At 41.2% G+C, this 19,673-nt stretch overlaps 1 protein-coding gene across 4 annotated transcripts; it reads right to left on the reverse strand.

Annotated features, from left to right (window-relative positions):
- Window positions 1-662: 662 nt before the first annotated feature.
- LOC115192915 (CD81 antigen) lies at window positions 663-19,635 on the reverse strand. 4 transcript variants are annotated; one of them, XR_003878013.1, is made up of 9 exons: window positions 19,441-19,635; window positions 16,557-16,671; window positions 8,431-8,528; window positions 6,582-6,656; window positions 5,562-5,675; window positions 4,486-4,587; window positions 2,519-2,602; window positions 1,906-2,444; window positions 663-1,872 (listed from the first exon to the last, which is right to left on the reverse strand). XR_003878013.1 is itself a non-coding variant. In XM_029751865.1 (8 exons), the coding sequence occupies exons 1-8, from the start codon at window positions 19,504-19,506 to the stop codon at window positions 2,379-2,381; spliced, it is 720 nt and encodes a 239-aa protein (XP_029607725.1). In that variant the 5' UTR covers window positions 19,507-19,635; the 3' UTR covers window positions 663-2,378. The 4 variants fall into 4 exon arrangements, 1 of the variants encoding a protein (XP_029607725.1); XR_003878012.1 differs by having other exon boundaries at window positions 663-1,711; window positions 1,758-2,444; XR_003878011.1 differs by having other exon boundaries at window positions 663-1,686; window positions 1,734-2,444.
- Between the last annotated feature and the right edge of the window lie 38 nt (window positions 19,636-19,673).

Genomic DNA, 19,673 nt, shown 5'->3' on the forward strand with positions numbered 1-19,673 from the left:
ACCAAATGAGCAGTTACTGCCTTCTTGCTTGGTAGGGCAGTGACCCTTTTTGCTTGGTAGGGCAGTGACCCTTTTTGCTTGGTAGGGCAGTGACCCTTTTTGCTTGGTAGGGCAGTGATCCTTTTTGCTTGGTAGGGCAGTGATCCTTTTTGCTTGGTAGGGCAGTGACACACTTTGTAGTTATGTTGGTTGGCCTTGGAAATTGTTCTAAAATACGTGGTATGTTGAATATTATAAACTGGGTGGTTTGAGCCCTGAATGACAACACATTTCTATTCACTGCTCTAATTACATTGGTAACCAGTTTATAACAGCAAAAAGGCACCTCGGGGGGGGTTGTGATATATGGCCAATATACCACGGCTAAGGGCTGTGTCCAGGCACCCAGCATTGCATCGCGCGTAAGAACAGCCTTTAGCCGTGGTATATTGGCCATATGCCATACCCCATCGGCCCTTATTGCTTAATTAGACACGTATTACATACTTTAAATGATCTTTACTCATTACTCTGATCTGAATGGTAGAAAGATCGAAAGTTAATTAAATTCGTGGTCACCGTAAGGGCAGAGAACATGCAAGAAGCACCAGCAGTGCCATCAATATGATTCTGCCCTCTGGTGGTCAAGAGTGAAATAACAAACTTCAAACCACAACAAATATATAGAGAAAAAGACACGTTTTTTTATAAGAAGTGTAAATTTGCACAATTTAGTTGTGGTTCATTATGAATTAGATCCATATAGCTTTACTATACATGGCCATTCCTGTTAGCGCCATTATCTTGGAGGGGGGAAGGACAGGCTGGCACCATATTCCGTATATAGTGCACTACTTTTGACCAGGGCCCCATATAACTATGGTCAAAAGTAGTGCACTATATAGGGAATAGGGTGCTATTTTATTAGTGGTTCGTAGGCAGGCAGTGCTTGAAGTTGAATAAGAAAAGGTTCTGTGCGGTGTATATATATATATACCCGTCAAAAGTTTGGACACACCAACTCATTCCAAAGTTTTTCATCATTTTAACTATTTTTCTACATTATAGAATAATAGTGAAGACATCAAAACTATGAAATAGCACATATGGAATCATGTAGTAACCAAAAAAGTGTTAAACAAATCCAAATATATTTTATTTTTGAGATTCTTCAAAGTTGCCACCCTTTGCCTTAATAACAGCTTTACACACTCTTGGCATTCTCTCTACCAGCTGTGTTGTTATGTGTTATTTCATAGTTTTTAATGTCTTCAGTTTTATTTATTTTACCTTTATTTAACTAGGCAAGTCAGTTAAGAACAAATTCTTATTTTCAATGACGGCCTAGGAACAGTGGGTTAACTTCCTTGTTCAGGGGCAGAACGACAGATTTATACCTTGTCAGCTCGGGGATTCGAATGTAGAAAACAGTAAAAATAAATAAAAACCCTTGAATGAGTAGGTGTGTACTGTATATTAGAGTTAACATTCTATAAGACGTGCCGGTACTGTACTCAAGCTGTAGGAAATGTGAGATGCTGGTACTCTGTACCAGTCAGCACTGTCCCAACTAAAGCACTGTTTGTCACCATATCTGTGGGTTAGTCCCAAATGGCAATTCACAATGTAGTGCACAACTTTTTACTGAAGCCCTATGGACCTTGAGGTGAAAAGTAGTGCACTACCTTTTACTGAAGCCCTATGGACCTTGAGGTGAAAAGTAGTGCACTACCTTTTACTGAAGCCCTATGGACCTTGAGGTGAAAGTAGTGCACTACAAAGGGAACAGGGTGCCATTTTGGACTCACACAATGATTGTGTACAGTTTATACACCATACAAAAAGACCACTGAACTCTTCAACCTTGAAGTACTTCGCGAAAACATACAAAACCTTGGAGAAGTACTTCACGAAAACATACAAAACCTTGGAGAAGTACTTCACGAAAACATACAAAACCTTGGAGAAGTACTTCACGAAAACATACAAAAGGCTCAAAGAAAACAAGAAAGTAGTAAAAGGTTTAGCATTAGAGAGATGCTGAATATCTGTTGGTCATCGACAGACTCAAACAGTCAAATCAAATTTTATTGGTCACATACCAATATTTAGCAGATGTTATTGCGGGTGTAGTGAAATGCTTATTAGGAGTATTGTTAAAACATAGAAAATACTGTAATAAAATCTAGTCTCTATTTATAATACTGATAGAAATGTACATACTTCTGCAATATAAAAAGAAGTAACCAGGAACTACAACACGTAACATTTTCAATCCCCTTCGTTGACTTCGATCTGTAGAGGATTTGTGTACGTTTGAGCCCCTCCACTGTGGTTCTCTGGTTCTATGGTTCCGTGGTTCTAGTAGGGTTCCGTGGTTCTAGTAGGGTTCCGTGGTTCTAGTACACTGGGGTGGCGTTGCGGATCCCACAGCAGAGAACCATGGTGAAGATCATCTCAAAGATCTAGAATGAAAATCAACATCAACAAAGAAATCCAACAGCTGGTCCAGGCTCGTCTCCACGGTAACGCTACTCACCATGATGACGGCGACCGCCAGGGCAACTAGACCAATCAGGTAGAGCTTCTCAGAGAACAGATCTTTCAGTTTCAGATGACAGTTCTAGGTGGGAAAGGGAACGCAGAGCCAGGGGGTATCAGGACCTTCATTTAAACTGCTGTTTTGTTCCTCCTGCATACTACTGTGCTGTGTAAAGCATTCATTCATATAATACATTGTGTTATTCTCCTCACGTGAAAAGGTGGTGTTGGCAATATTGCAGTAGCAATGTTTACACATATGGAATTGCAAATTCTGTACTGCCATTCCCTAAAAAGGTAATTTAGCTGTATAAAAAAATCTTAAATTACAGCTCAATTTGAGCAAATTATGAATGTGTGATTAATCACAGAAAATCCTGCGATAAATTCGATTAAAAAAAAAGTAATCGTTTGACAGCCTGAATTGACATTAAAATGTGAAAATACACATGTGAAAGTGTAGCGGACATGAGTCAGTGATTGTTGCTCATGGTCACGTGATGAATGAGTCGATCGTGGTTGCTCATGGTCACGTGATGAGATAGCCCTGCTTGCGACTTCAAAATGAGTGTTGGCCCTCTTGGTCTAATGGTCAAGACGTTGGATTCTCCAGTGGGGGGCCGTTGGAGTCCCAGGTTCTAATCCAGCCCATTACAAAAGCAGAAAAACACCTGTCTGCCTCATGTGAACATTTAATAGTATTGGCGAGAAAAAACCCCACACATGATAAAAATCCCAGGTAAAAACATGTTTTTTCACATGTGATTTTGTCATGTGATTTTACATGGATGTGTGTGTGTGTACTGCAGTGGAGGCTCCTCAAGGGAGGAAGGAGAAGATCCTGTCACAACTTCTGCCGAAGTCGGTCCCTCTCCTTGTTCGGGCGGCGTTCGGCGGGTCGACGTCACCGGCCATCTAGCCATCGCCGATCCACTTTTCATTTTCCATTTGTTTTGTCTTTGTTTTACACACCTGGTTTGAATTCCCCAATTACATGTTCATTATTTAACCCTCTGTTTTCCCCATGGTTTTTGTGCGTGTTTGTTTTATGTATTTCGGTCCTTTTGTGTGGGCTTGGTATTACTACATGTACTTAGTAATTTTGATTAAAGTTACTTTTATTACTCATCTCTGCTGTCCTGCGCCTGACTCCTCTGCACCAGCTACACCCAGACCATTACAGATCCTCCTCAGTGAATTACATAAAAAATAAAGATTTAAGGTACATTGACGTTAATACAAAACCTAGGAGGCTCATGGTTCTCACCCCCTTCCATAGACTTACACAGTAATTATGACAACTTCTGGAGGATGTCCTCCAACCTATCAGAGCTCTTGCAGCATGAACTGACATGTTGTCCACCCAATCAAAGGATCAGAGAATTCATCTATTACTGAAAACATAAGCTACAGCTAGCTAGCACTGCAGTGCAAAAAAAATGTGGTGATAGTTGACTCAAAGAGAGATAGTTGAACAGTTTTGAACAAATTCATTTCTTTAAAAATGAAGGAGAAGCGAGAGAGAGAGATTTTGTCGTATTTCTTTCACTTTTACTTACTTCGCTAAGTGACTGCAACTGGCTAGTTTAGCCTACTCAAATCCCCGGCTCAAACAGAGAGGGATGCTATGTTAGCTAGCTGGCTATCCAACACTGGAACTCTTTCAAGTAAAGGTAAACTTCTAGTTTTATAAATGTATAAATGCCATCGGGTTTACTAACGTGTTAGTTCTAGTAGCTATGTCGACTATGGCGTTAGCTAATATGGTGACAACAATGTACAGTAGGCTGTCTGTAGTGGTTAGTGTTTATGTAATGAAGGTTTGGCTTGGAAATGTTTGTTTTTTTTGGAGGGGGGTGTGAATGACAGTCAACCAATATGCTGTAATAGAAATAAGACCATGCTCATTAAATACGTTATTGTCCTCCATCTTAAACGGCACCGACCACCACTGGTGTACTGTACCGAAGGTTTCAACAGGGCATCTTCCAGGCTCTTCTTGGGACACAGGGCTCCGGTTACTTGTCCGAATAAGGGGGAGTCATCTCCTTTACCACAGCAGTCCAGCTAATGAAAACACAGGCAGAGACAACCCATCAGCCATTTCTTGATTGATCGATTCATTGATTGGACATTTTTCTCCCCCCCCCCCCCAGCCCTCCCGTCATGTGCTACCGAACCATCACACAACAACTATCAACAACTACTAGGAGAACACATTTCATAGAGGTATTGAAACAAACATTAAAAACCACTGAAATAACTCTGTAAATCAGCTGTGCATTGTTAGGGTTGAACTGGATATTTGTTTGCATAACCTATATAATATACTGGGGAAGCTATGCTACAATATTAAGTATACAAACTACGGATAAATCAACTGCTGAAGACAGGAAGAACGACACCCGGCGACAGGAAGTGCGTCACTAGGCTGGGACCAGCCTGCACGCCGACGATAGGAGGAGCAAGTTTAAACCACGCTCCTCCTCCCTCTGACAGGCCAGCATTGAGCGGGAACTATCTCTGTCAGAGTATAAAAGCGAGAACAATAGGATGTGTCGCTCTCTTCTCTGTTTGCCCTGCGAGGTATAACAGCGAGACCGTATGTATACGAACCACACATTTACCACACACGTGTTTGCATTAATTAAAGTACAAATAAATCAGAAGTTACTATGTGCTGACTATTTTGTTCTGATACCGGAGTTGAATTGACGCAACTTTAACAGCATCTATTTCCCTCATCAATGGGGCGGCAGGGTAGCCTAGTGGTTAGAGTGTTGGGCCAGTAACCGAAAGGTTGCAAGTTCGAACCCCCGAGCTGACAAAGTACAAATCTGTCGTTCTGCCCCTGAACAAGGCAGTTAACCCACTGTTCCCTGGCCTTCATTGTAAATAAGAATTTGTTCTTAACTGACTTGCCTAGTTAAATAAATATATATATATTTCAACAACAAACTACTGCTATATGATCACATGACTAGATTACTACTATAAGAATTGAACAGACTTCCTGGATGATGGTGAGCGTGATGACGTACCGTCTCGTGGAACACCTCCAGGACTTTGATAGCAGCTGTTTTGCTGGGAGAGTCTACGACGTCCACTGACTTGATGTACGCCGCATCGTAAAAGTTGATCATCTCCTTGGAGATCTGGAACAGAAGACTGTAGTTAGGAGTTTGTACAATGTCTGTGTGTGTGTGTGGATGGGGTTCTCTGTGTGTGTGGATGGGGGTCTCTGTGTGTGTGGATGAGGGTCTGTGTGTGGATGAGGGTCTGTGTGTGTGTGGATGGGGGTCTCTGTGTGTGTGTGGATGGGGGTCTGTGTGTGGATGAGGGTCTCTGTGTGTGTGGATGGGGGTTTCTGTGTGTGTGTGTGGATGGGGGTCTCTGTGTGTGTGTGTGGATGGGGGTCTCTGTGTGTGTGTGTGTGTGGATGGGGGTCTCTGTGTGTGTGTGTGGATGGAGGTCTCTGTGTGTGTGTGTGGATGGGGGTCTCTGTGTGTGTGTGTGGATGGGGGTCTTTGTGTGTGTGTGGATGGGGGTCTCTGTGTGTGTGGATGGGGGTCTCTGTGTGTGTGTGGATGGGGGTCTCTGTGTGTGTGTGTGGATGGGGGTCTCTGTGTGTGTGTGTGGATGGGGTCTCTGTGTGTGTGTGGATGGGGGTCTCTGTGTGTGTGTGGATGGGGGTCTCTGTGTGTGTGTGTGTGTGTGTGTGTGTGGATGGGGGTCTCTGTGTGTGTGTGTATGGGGGTCTCTGTGTGTGTGTGGATGGGGGTCTGTGTGTGTGTGGATGGGGGTCTGTGTGTGTGGATGGGGGTGTGGGTTGGTAGCTGTGTGAGTTAGGGTGTGATCTAGTGTCTTACTGTGTGAGTTAGGGTGTGATCTAGTGTCTTACTGTGTGAGTTAGGGTGTGATCTGGTGTCTTACTGTGTGAGTTAGGGTGTGATCTGGTGTCTTACTGTGTGAGTTAGTGTGTGATCTGGTGTCTTACTGTGTGAGTTAGGGTGTGATCTGGTGTCTTACTGTGTGAGTTAGGGTGTGATCTAGTGTCTTACTGTGTCTCGGTTACTGAATCCCCAGATCCCAGCAGCCACCTCACAGGCGAACAGGCACACCAACATGAAAAAGAACTGAAAGAGAAAGAAAAATAATAAGGTTCATTTGCCAACATTTTATAATTAGGTATAAATGTAATCTCAGGGCTTTACATTATTCTACTTTACTGAGGGCCAAAATGTAACTTGAGAGAGTGAGCTGGAGGGCTTGTTACTGAGCGATGGGCAGAGAGAGAGAGAGAACCTCACATCACCATTCAGCCCTCAGATGTCATGCTTAAAAAGTACCAGCTGGATATAAAAACACAACTCCAGATCTCCCTCCTCCAAGACAGAGCACAATACCCCCCTGTGAAGGCCCCATGTACCAATCAAATCACATTTTATTTGTCACATACACATGTTTAGCAGATTGTCAAGAGTGTGCGCAACTGGTTAACTGAAGTCAGGTGCAGGAGAGCAGAGATGAGTGAACAGGAACACTTTATTTGGCAGAAGAAAAACAGTCGGACGCAACTGCGTAACGACAATCCCGCCAAGGGCAAAAGCGAATAGCGCACTCGTCACACAAATAATGTACAGCATACAATACCACGGGTTCCAAACAAGACCCGGCGAAAAACCAGCATGAAGCGTCACACGTGACACGTAACGAACAATTATACACACAGACATGGGGGGAACAGAGGGTAATATACACGTAGAGTAATGAGGGGATTTAAACCAGGTGTGCGGGAAAACAAGACAAAACAAATGGAAAATGAAAGGTGGAGCGGCGATGGCTAGAAGACCGGTGATATCGACCGCCGAACGCCAACCGAACAAGGAGAGGAGCCGACTTCGGCGGGAGTCGTGACACAGATGTTATTGCGGGTGTAGCGAAATGCTTGTAAAAAAAACCATAAATATCATAACTGGTCCACTGGCAACAATCACACAACCCTGTCATTTCAAGCGCCCTGCAATACCAACTGAGCTACATGAGTGGTGAAGAGTCTGCGATGGGCAACTCAATCCTCAAACTATACTTCATTAACAAAGAGATGGGCAGAGAACCAGCTGGTTAACAATATAAACAGCCCCAAGACCTCCCCCAAGGGCGAGAACCAGCTGGTTAACAGTGTAAACAGCCCCCAGACCTCCCCCAAGGCAGACAACCAGCTGGTTAACAGTGTAAACAGCCCCAAGACCTCCCAGAAGGCATAGTACCAGCTGGTAAACAGTGTAAACAGCCCCAAGACCTCCCCTAAGGCAGAGTACCAGCTGGTTAACGGTGTAAACAGCCCCAAGACCTCCCGAAGGCATAGTACCAGCTGGTAAACAGTGTAAACAGCCCCCAGGCCGGATGACCGGACCTCTGTTACCACCTGCTTCAGCAGGCCGGATGACCGGACCTCTGTTACCAGCTGCTTCAGCAGGCCGGATGACCGGACCTCTGTTACCAGCTGCTTCAGCAGGCCGGATGACCGGACCTCTGTTACCACCTGCTTCAGCAGGCCGGATGACCGGACCTCGATCAGTCTTCCAGCTTCACCACTACTCATGCTATGCATCATGTGCCCCAACTTTGTACATCATGCACCCAGCAGGATTGAACACAGGCTGGCTGAAGAAAATGTTTGTGACTGTAAAACAGGATTATGGAACAGGGGTTCTCATCCCTTATGGTGTGCTGGCCTTCCGAAATGCTGAGAACACTTGCCAAGCTTGCAGGACAGACTGATAGAAAGGGGTAATAATTACATAACCAACGCTCTGTAGTAATACTAGTCCCATGTGAATAGGGCTTTAGAGGGATGCCCTGACATATTTGCAGTGTCCTGCTGCACTCTAGTGGTCACTCACTCACCGTTCCAAGGAGACACTGAGATTCCTGGATGGCACCGTAGCAACCAAGGAACCCTACAAACATCATCACAGCTCCCACAGCTATCAGGATGTACACACCTAGAGAAGAGGAGAGGGAGAGGAGAGGAGAGGAGAGGAGAGGAGAGGAGAGGAGAGGAGAGGAGAGGAGAGGAGAGGAGAGGAGAGGAGTGAAGAGTTTAGACAAGTTTGTGAGATATGGAAACTGTATGTGAGTGTACACCACCAGATGGTAGTCAACCTCCACAAAACCCAACTATTGTAATGGAGTTCATGGTCTTTTCCTGATGTGCTCCCTGTCCAGTGATACGCCATCTGAGACAGAGCGGGCATCCTGTAACATCCTGTAACATCCTGTATCATCCTGTAACATCCTGTAACATCCTGTATCATCCTGTATCATCCTGTAACATCCTGTATCATCCTGTAACATCCTGTATCATCCTGTAACATCCTGTAACATCCTGTATCATCCTGTATCATCCTGTATCATCCTGTAACATCCTGTAACATCCTGTATCATCCTGTAACATCCTGTAACATCCTATAACATCCTGTAACATCCTGTATCATCCTGTAACATCCTGTAACATCCTGTATCATCCTGTATCATCCTGTAACATCCTGTATCATCCTGTAACATCCTGTATCATCCTGTAACATCCTGTATCATCCTGTAACATCCTGTAACATCCTGTATCATCCTGTAACATCCTGTATCATCCTGTAACATCCTGTAACATCCTGTATCATCCTGTAACATCCTGTAACATCCTGTAACTGGAACAGGAAGACATCAACTTCCCACATCCATCCTGACTGAAAGGGAGGAGTTAGTACGCACGCACTCACGCGCACGCACACACACACGCACACACACACGCACACACACACGCACGCACACACACACACGTGCGCACGCACGCACACTCACGCGCACGCAGACCCAGGCAGGACATGCCTCCCTCCCCTCTCCCCAGAAACGATAGAGTTAAATATTTCCAGGAAAATCTACCAATTTGCAAGGCCTTCCCAGTAATCCTGGTATTTCCTTTCAAACTGGACATGCTATTTAAAGCACATAATACCAGCGAAAACAATCGGACATAATTCTGTAGAAAAATACAGATGGATCTAACGGTTTCTTCTGTCGACACTGGTTACCGGTATGAAACCCTACAAACACAACTTTCCTCAGTGAACTTTAACCTCTGACCTCCAGCACCGTCTAACTCCAGGAAACAGGAGCACCTGACTTCCTTCACCGCAGGGTAACTTACACACACCAGTCAGAGTGTGTAGCTTCACTGTACCGCCTTCCTGAGACACTGGAGTGTTGATTCTCTTTTCCCTGGACACACACACACACACACACACACACACACACACACACACACACACACACACACACACACACACACACACACACACACACACACACACACACACACACACACACACACAAACTGAGGCAACTTCGAATCCACCCTGACAGAGCAGTCTAAAGAGGTAGACTCTCTCTCTCTCTCTCTCTCTCTCTCTCTCTCTCTCTCTCTCTCTCTCTCTCTCTCTGTCTCTCTCTCTCTCTGTGTCGCTCTCTCTTTCTGTGTGTCTCTCTGTCTCTCTCTCTCTCTGTGTCTCCTCTCTCTGTGTCGCTCTCTCTTTCTGTGTGTCTCTCTCTCTCCCCCATCTCTCCATCTCTCTCTCACCACCCTCCCAGTGACCCTAAGACCCTCTCTCTCTTCCAGGTAGTAATGTTTTTGTAGTGGAGAGCAGTGTGCTACCAGGGACCAGTGACTCAGCTATGCAATAAAGGTGTACGTCGCAAATGGCACCCTCTTTCCTTTACAGCACCTTATGGACCCTGGTCAAAAGTAGTGCACCCTATTCCCCATAGGGCTCTGGTTAAAAGTAGTGCACCCTATCCCCCATAGGGCTCTGGTTAAAAGTAGTGCACCCTATTTCCCATAGGGCTCTGGTCAAAAGTAGTGCACCCTATCCCCCATAGGGCTCTGGTTAAAAGTAGTGCACCCTATCCCCCATAGGGCTCTGGTTAAAAGTAGTGCACCCTATCCCCCATAGGGCTCTGGTCAAAAGTAGTGCACCCTATCCCCCATAGGGCTCTGGTCAAAAGTAGTGCACCCTATCCCCCATAGGGCTCTGGTTAAAAGTAGTGCACTACATAGGGACTAGGGTGCCATTTGAGAGCCAGACAAGGAGCATCACTATGACAACACCCATTAACCTCTGACAGGGCGTGGGGACAGGCCCTACACTGAGTGTACAAAACAATAGGAATGCCTGTTGTTTCCATGAAAATAGACTGACCAGGTGAATCCAGGTGAAAGCTATGTTATTGGTCGCATACACATGTTAATATTAGGAAGGTGTCCCTATTTTTTTGCACACTAGGTGTATATAGGCATGGGTGACAGGAAGGAAAATGACAGCCTTGTATGGTGACACATTCCTGCATTTTTGTCTGATGAGGTTCTTCGTCATTACATTACATTCTATTTGCTTCTTCTCTCTCTCTCTCTCTCTCTCTCTCTCTCTCTCTCTCTCTCTCTCTCTCTCTCTCTCTCTCTCTCTCTCTCTCTCTCTCTCTCTCTCTCTCTCTCTCTCTCCTCTCTCTCTCTCTCTCTCTCTCTCTCTCTCTCTCTATATATATATATATATATATATATATATATATATATATATATATATACAGTTGAAGTCGGAAGGTTACATACACTTAGGTTGGAGTCATTAAAACTTGTTTTTCAACCACTCCACAAATTTCTTGTTAACAAACTATAGTTTTGGCAAGTCGGTTAGGACGTCTACTTTGTGCATGACAGAGGTAATTTTTCCAACAATTGTTTACAGGCAGATTATTTCACTTATAATTCACTGTATCACAATTCCAGTAGGTCAGAAGTTTACATTCACTAAGTTGACTGTGCCTTTAAACAGCTTGGGAAATTCCAGAAAAGTATGTTATGGCTTTAGAAGCTTCTGGTTGGCTAATTGACATAATTTGAGTCAAATGGAGGTGTACCTGTGGATGTATTTCAAGGCCTACCTTCAAACTCAGTGCCTCTTTGCTTGACATCATGGGAAAATCAAAAGAAATCAGCCAAGACTTCAGAAAAAAATATTGTAGACCTCCACAAGTCTGGTTCATCCTTGGGAGCAATTTCCAAATGCCTGAAGGTGCCACGTTCATCTGTACAAACAATAGTACGCAAGTATAAACACCATGGGACCATGCAGCCGTCATACCGCTCAGGAAGGAGACTCGTTCTGTCTCCTATAGATGAACGTACTTTGGTGCGAAAAGTGCAAATCAATCCCAGAACAACAGCAAAGGACCTTGTGAAGATGCTGGAGGAAACAAGTACAAAAGTATCTATATCCACAGTAAAACGAGTCCTATATCAACATAACTTGAAAGGCCGCTCAGCAAGGAAGAAGCCACTGCTCCAAAACCACCATAAAAAAGCCAGACTACGGTTTGCAACTGCACATGGGGACAAAGATCGTACTTTTGGAGAAATGTCCTCTGGTCTGATGAAACAAAAATAGAACTGTTTGGCCATGCCATAATGACCATCGTTATGTTTGGAGGAAAAAGGGGGAGGCTTGCAAGCCGAAGAACACCATCCCAACCGTGAAGCACAGGGAGGGACTGGTGCACTTCACAAAATAGATGGCTTCATGAGGGAGGAAAATTATGTGGATATATTGAAGCAACATCTCAAGACATTAGTCATGAAGGTAAAGCTTGGTCGCAAATGGGTCTTCCAAATGGACAATAACCTCAAGCATACTTCCAAAGTTGTGGCAAAATGGCTTAAGGCCAAAAAGTCAAGGTATTGGAGTGCCCATCACAAAGCCCTGACCTCAATCCTATAGAAAATTTGTGGGCAGAACTAAAAAGGTGTGTGCGAGCAAGGAGGCCTACAAACCTGACTCAGTTACACCAGCTCTGTCAGGAGGAATGGGCCAAAATTCACCCAACTTATTGTGGGAAGCTTGTGGAAGGCTACCCGAAACGTTTGACCCAAGTTAAACAATTTAAAGGCAATGCTACCAAATACTAATTGAGTGTATGTAAACTTCTGACCCACTGGGAATATGATGAAAGAAATAAAAGCTGAAACAAATCATTCTCTCTACTATTATTCTGACATTTCACATTCTTAAAATAAAGTGGTGATCCTAACTGACCTAAAACAGGGATTTTTTTACTAGGATTAAACATCAGGAATTGTGAAAAACTGAGTTTAAATGTATTTGGCTAAGGTGTATGTAAACCTCTGACTTCACCTGTATCTCTCTGTGTGTGTGTGTGTCTCTCTCTCTCTTGCTCTCTGTCTCCCTGTCTCTTTCTCTCTCGGTTTCTCCCTCGCTCTCTTTCTCTCTCTGTCTATCGCTCTCTCTCTCTTTCCCTCTCTCCCTCCCCTCTCTTTCCCTCTCTCTCTCCCCTCTCTGTCTCTCTCTGTCTCTCTCTGTCTCTCTCTGTCTCTCTCTCTTTTCTCCGTCTCTCTCTGTCTCTCTCTGTCTCTCTCTCTTTTCTCCGTCTCTCTCTGTCTCTCTCTGTCTCTCTCTCTTTTCTCCGTCTCTCTCTGTCTCTCTCTGTCTCTCTCTCTTTTCTCCGTCTCTCTCTGTCTCTCTCTCTCTGTCTCTCTCTCTCTCTCTCTCTCTCTCTCTCTCTCTCTCTCTCTCTCTCTCTCTCTCTCTCTCTCTCTCTCTCTCTCTCAATTTCAATTACATTCAAAGGACTTTATTGTCATGGGAAACATATGTTTAGAGATATAACATTGCACTCACCAAAGTTTTAAAAATATCTAGACATTTATTCTATAGACACATAAATATAGGTTATATTTACAATGTTGTTTGTGCTCCACCGGTTTCCCTTCTCTCATGGCAATGGGACACATATCTTTCTGCTATGACTGCACACTGTGGTATTTCACCTAACAGATGTGGGAGTTTATCACTGTTTGATTTATTTTCAAATTCTTTGTGGGTCTGTGGGAAATGTGTGTCTCTCATGTGGTCATACATTTGGCAGGAGGTTTGGAAGTGTAGGTCAGGTTCCACCTCATTTTGAGGGCATTGGGCACATAGGCCGCCATAAGCAGAAGACAGGCTTTCTCAGTAACAAGGCTATGCTCACGGAGTCTGTCTCTCTCTCTCTCACACACACACACACACACACCCTGCTGAGAGAGGGAGCGGGTGACCATGCATGTTGTGTAAATGATTTGATTACTAGTTGATAGCTATAACCTCACATTCAAATTATTCTGCCAATCAAATATATATATATATATTTAACTACATATAGCAGGTCAACATCAAGGCTTTAATCATCAGTGGCACTTCTTCAAACCTTTCTCCACCCACTAGTCTGACAGAATCAACTACAGAGTCCACCTTCAAAAAAGACAGAGGACAATTACAGATGACTTCCCCAAGACATACAGTCTGAGAAAGCTCGGACACACTGCCCTGCAGCAATAACTAACTAGTTCAGTCGGTCTGGTAGGAAGGGAGTCTAGGAGTCGGTGTATATTTATATATTCTCCTAGATAAACACCAGTTTGGTGTCCCAGGCAAGCTAAAAACATCCACTCTCAACTCTAATTTATAACAAGCCCAGATGTACAAGGTTATTTGAATTATGCAAGGGCGTGTGTTTGAGGGGTAGGAGAGAAGAAAGCCTCTCTTGATGTTTCTTTTGGGTGGGCCTACCCTGCCGTCGTACCCCTCCAATCATCTGTGAGCCCTGCTGGATTGGTTGGTTTGTTCTCTGATATAAAAATAGTTTTATCCTCTCTGTACACTTAGCTGCGGTAAGTACGGGAGTGGAGAAGCCCAAGTTTGAATTAATGGGCGTACAGTGTACATTTTACTACCACAACTAACAAAATAGAAGAAGCCAACACAGACCTTTGAAAATGTTCAGACCATGTACATTTACCACGTACTATATATTACCATGTACATTTACCACGTACTGTATATTACCATGTACATTTACCACGTACTATATATTACCATGTATATTTACCATGTACTGTATATTACCATGTTTATTTACCATATATTTACCATGTACTGTATACTTACCATGTACTCTATATTACCATGTACATTTACCATGTACTTTATATTATCATTAATGTTTACCATGTACTGTATATTACCATGTATATTTCCATGTATATTTACCATGTATATTTCCATGTATATTTACCATGTATATTTACCATGTACTGTATATTACCATGTATATTTACCATGCATATTTACCATGTACTGTATATTTACCATGTATATTTACCATGTACTGTATATTACCATGTATATTTCCATGTATATTTACCATGTACTGTATATTACCATGTATATTTACCATGTACTGTATATTTACCATGTATATTTACCATGTACTGTATATTATCATGTATATTTACCATCTGTATTTATCATGTACTATATATTACCATGTATATTTACCATATATATATTTACCATGTACTGTTTTTACCATGTACATTTACCATGTATGTTTACCATATATATTTACCATGTACTGTATATTACCATGTATATTTACCATGCATATTTACCATGTATATTTACCATGTACTATATATTACCATGTATATTTACCATGTACTGTTTTTACCATGTATATTTACCATGTACTATATATTACCATGTATATTTACCATGTACTGTATATTACCATGTATATTTACCATGTACTGTATATTACCATGTATATTTACCATGTATATTTACCATGTATATTTACCATGTATGTTTACCATATATATTTACCATGTACTGTATATTACCATGTATATTTACCATGCATATTTACCATGTATATTTACCATGTACTATATATTACCATGTATATTTACCATGTACTGTTTTTACCATGTATATTTACCATGTATATTTACCATGTATATTTACCATGTATATTTACCATGTACATTTACCATGTATGTTTACCATATATATTTACCATGTACTGTATATTACCATGTATATTTACCATGCATATTTACCATGTATATTTACCATGTACTATATATTACCATGTATATTTACCATGTACTGTTTTTACCATGTATATTTACCATGTACTATATATTACCATGTATATTTACCATGTACTGTATATTACCATGTATATTTACCATGTACTGTATATTACCATGCATATTTACCATGTATATTCACCATGTATATTTACCATGTACTATATATTACCATGTATATTTACCATGTACTATATATTACCATGTATATTTACCATGTATATTTCCATGTACTGTTTTTACCATGTATATTTACCATGTACTATATATTACCATGTATATTTACCATGTACTGTATTTTACCATGTATATTTACCATGCACTGTATATTTCCATGTATATTTACCATGTACTGTATATAACCATGTATATTTACCATGTACTGTATATTACCATGTATATTTACCATGCATATTTACCATGTACTGTATATTACCATGTATATTTACCATGTACTGTATATTACCATGTATATTTACCATGTACTGTATATTACCATGTATATTTACCATGTATATTTACCATGTATATTTACCATGTACTGTATATTACCATGTATATTTACCATGCACTGTATATTTCCATGTATATTTACCATGTATATTTACCATGTACTGTATATTACCATGTATATTTACCATGTATATTTACCATGTACTGTATATTACCATGTGTATTTACCATGTATATTTACCATGCACTGTATATTACCATGTATATTTACCATGTACTGTATATTTACCATGTACTGTTTTTACCATGTATATTTACCATGTACTGTATATTACCATGTGTATTTTTAAGTGCACATTATGGGTTCGAGGTAGAAGAGGCTGAGAGAGAAGTAAGTGATGGGTGAAATAATTCAGTAGACCTTAACTCTGCAGGACCTGGGGGGACGACACACACACACACACACACACAACCCAACACACTCCAGGGTTCACACACAGATATTGAAACAACAACAATATTGAAATGGTTTGTAGATACTTACTGATATAGAAGGTGCTGGGAGCCTGCTGATCTTCAAACTGCTGCATGAGAAGACTGCTGGTCTGGTTGTCATGACGAAGCCATAGAGCCACTCCCAAGATCACACCTCCAGCCAACTGTCAGAGAGAGACAGAGACAGAGAGAGAGAGAGAAAGAGAGAGAGAGAGAGAGAGAGAGAGACAGACAGACAGAGAGACAGAGACAGAGAGAGACAGAGACAGAGACAGAGAGACAGAGAGACAGAGAGACAGAGACAGAGAGAGACAGAGACAGAGAGAGACAGAGAGAGAGAGAGAGACAGAGAGACAAAGAGAGAGAGAGAGACAGAGAGAGACAGAGAGAGAGTGAGAGTCAGTTTACACAGTCTTCCTGTTAGTTTGTCTTCTCCGCTGTACTCCTGCTTGCTCTTTGGGGTCTATGCCGGGGGGTTATTGTAAAGCACTTTGTGACAACAGTCACCCTCTTCAATCTGTTAGTGTTGGTGAAAACCTAGCTTGTGTCTTTAGACTCTGTTGTCCTCTCCAAATAAGCAGGAAAACGAATCCTCAGTGTGAAAAGAGAGTTATAGAGAGACTGCCATTCTAGCAGCTCACCAGTAAAAACAACAGTAAATCACAGAGAAGCTAGGTTCCAGGATGTGTGTGACTTTTAACGATAAGGAGTTTTTTCCCCCTAAAACAGGGTTGAAGAAAAAGCAAGTGGAGGGAAAAAAATGCTTGCAGAATCACACTGGGTACCAACAAGCCACTCTAGCCTCAACACTACCAAGTAAACCTACTTTGACCGTAGACTACATACTACCAAGTAAACCTACTTTGACCGTAGACTACATACTACCAAGCAATTCTACATTTGAGGAAGTTATATCCAAGACGCTGTATCCACCAATTTTTCACATTGTCGTTTTTTCGTCAGAAATGATTGCTTATGGTTGTTTATGTGTGTGTAAAAATATTACTGTTCTCAGATGTTTTATTCATAGATTTTAGATGTGTATTAAAATTTAAATAATAATGTTTTGCGAAACACTATACTGTATATCGATTATTTAGCTGGAATGGAATGTTTGTATCCTGTATATTTGACTGTGATATGGGGTTGTCTCACCTAGCTATCTTAAGATCAATGCACTAACTGTAAGGCACTCTGGGTAAGAGCATCCGCTAAATTAGAAATGTCAAATGGAAATGTTTTATATACGGATCTCATATTAATGTATTGATTCATTTAAAAAAAAAATATATATATATATATATTTATATCATTTGTACAGTTCTTTATTGAAAATGTAGTTAATTGTTCCATTTGACTGTAAAACCTAGCAGTATACTTATTTCTCTGAGAGTGAGGCAGATATACAGCTTTTTTGCAAACATGATTATTTGTCTCTCTGAAATTAAACCATCAAGTTATATATTTGAAATCAATTCATGTTCATTGAACAACCCCATGCGATGATTATATAGTGAAAAAAACATACCAAATCTACTTCCTAAATTCTTCAAAACAATACCATTTCTGAAAATGGATATATAGAGTTTTGGAATGAGACTCTTAATTTGAGCCTAAACATGAGCAAACCATCAGAGTCACAGCATCTTAGCTACTGCAGTTCATTTGAAAAAGGAAGCATGTAGGAACAAAGGAAATGTCAATTTAAAAAAAGTTCCCTCCCCCAATCTTCCAACTCAGACCTGGGTTCAAATGGTATTTGAAAACATTTCAAATACTTTTACTATGTTTGATTGAGAATATTTGGTGCAATGGAACCAATAGAATAGCTCAACAACACAAAAAAGCATACCCAGTCCTCCTGGCTCATCAGGCAGACTGAAGCAAGTGCTGAAAGTATCGGAACGATTCCAAGTACTATTTGAACCCACGCAGGTCTGCTCCCCATTTCTCTGCGCTGCCTTGCCTGGCACATCTGGCAAAAACTGGATAGAGCCACACTCGCATGCTCCCTACCACAACACACACGCACGCACGCACGCACGCACGCACAAACTATCTCCGTGTTTCTGTTGTGAGCAACAGTAAAATACTAGGCTTTTATGTCTCAATCTATAAATTCTACAATTCAATTGTTTTTGGATTGTATGTGTTATGTGTAGGGAATTATTGAAAAGTGAATCATTTGAAAAGTGAATTATTGAAAAGTGAATTCTTTGAAAAGTGAATTATTGAAAAGTGAATTCTTTGAAAAGTGAATTATTGAAAAGTGAATTCTTTGAAAAGTGAATTATTGAAAAGTGAATCATTTGAAAAGTGAATTATTGAAAAGTGAATTATTGAAAAGTGAATTATTGAAAAGTGAATAATTTAAAATGTGAATTATTGAAAAGTGAATCATTTGAAAAGGGAATTATTGAAAAGTGAATAATTTGAAAAGTGAATTATTGAAAAGTGAATTCTTTGAAAAGTGAATTATTGAAAAGTGAATCATTTGAAAAGTGAATAATTGAAAAGTGAATTATTGAAAAGTGTATGGTATCTCCTTTAGGACAGGCTTACTATTTTGAGCCACTACAGTTTTCACACGGTTAAATCTTCAGTTGGATCATTGAAAAATATAGGCCTAGCCTACGAGAGAACCTCACACAATATAACAGTTTGTCATAGAGTCTCATAGGATATACCTATATGAAAGCACTATTGAATAGGAGCTCATCAGTACCTCAGGGATACTCTGTGGCTGATCTGAAATAGACGGGTTGGTATCACAACAGTTGGAGTATTACTTAAGTTCTATTAGGAGACAAAAGTAACATTCGGGATGCACTTTTTTAAATCAACCACCTGATTGAAGAAGTATGCCGATAATTATCAATATAAAGTAACATGATTTAAAATACGAGATTTAAAGAAAAAAAGTCTCAACTCACCCAGAAAACAAAGTTAAAGAAAAATAGCATGAATTTAATGCACTTTGTGCAGCCCACTACTGTCATGATGCTCCAAGTGTTCAGGTCCGTTCTTAAAAAAGATAAATCAATTAGTAAGGTACGCGCGTGATACCAAGATTATGTCCAAGATTCTGAGAAGAAGGACTGTTAAGAGATTCTCCTCTTTTATAGCAACTCAACATCTGTGACAGAGAACTCGAGGTCTGTCCTCC

Source organism: Salmo trutta, chromosome 4, assembly GCF_901001165.1.
Source record: "Salmo trutta chromosome 4, fSalTru1.1, whole genome shotgun sequence".
Lineage (NCBI taxonomy): Eukaryota > Metazoa > Chordata > Actinopteri > Salmoniformes > Salmonidae > Salmo > Salmo trutta.

Bases quoted from the DNA above. Each gene is read 5' to 3' on its own strand.
- LOC115192915 (XM_029751865.1), bottom strand. From the start codon at position 19,506: ATGACAGTAGTGGGCTGCACAAAGTGCATTAAATTCATGCTATTTTTC. The intron at 6,657-8,430 runs GTGAGTGAGTGA...TTTCTCTTTCAG, and splicing joins CTCAGTGTCTCCTTGGAACG to TTCTTTTTCATGTTGGTGTG. The intron at 4,588-5,561 runs GTACGTCATCAC...TGTTTTCATTAG, and splicing joins TGGAGGTGTTCCACGAGACG to CTGGACTGCTGTGGTAAAGG.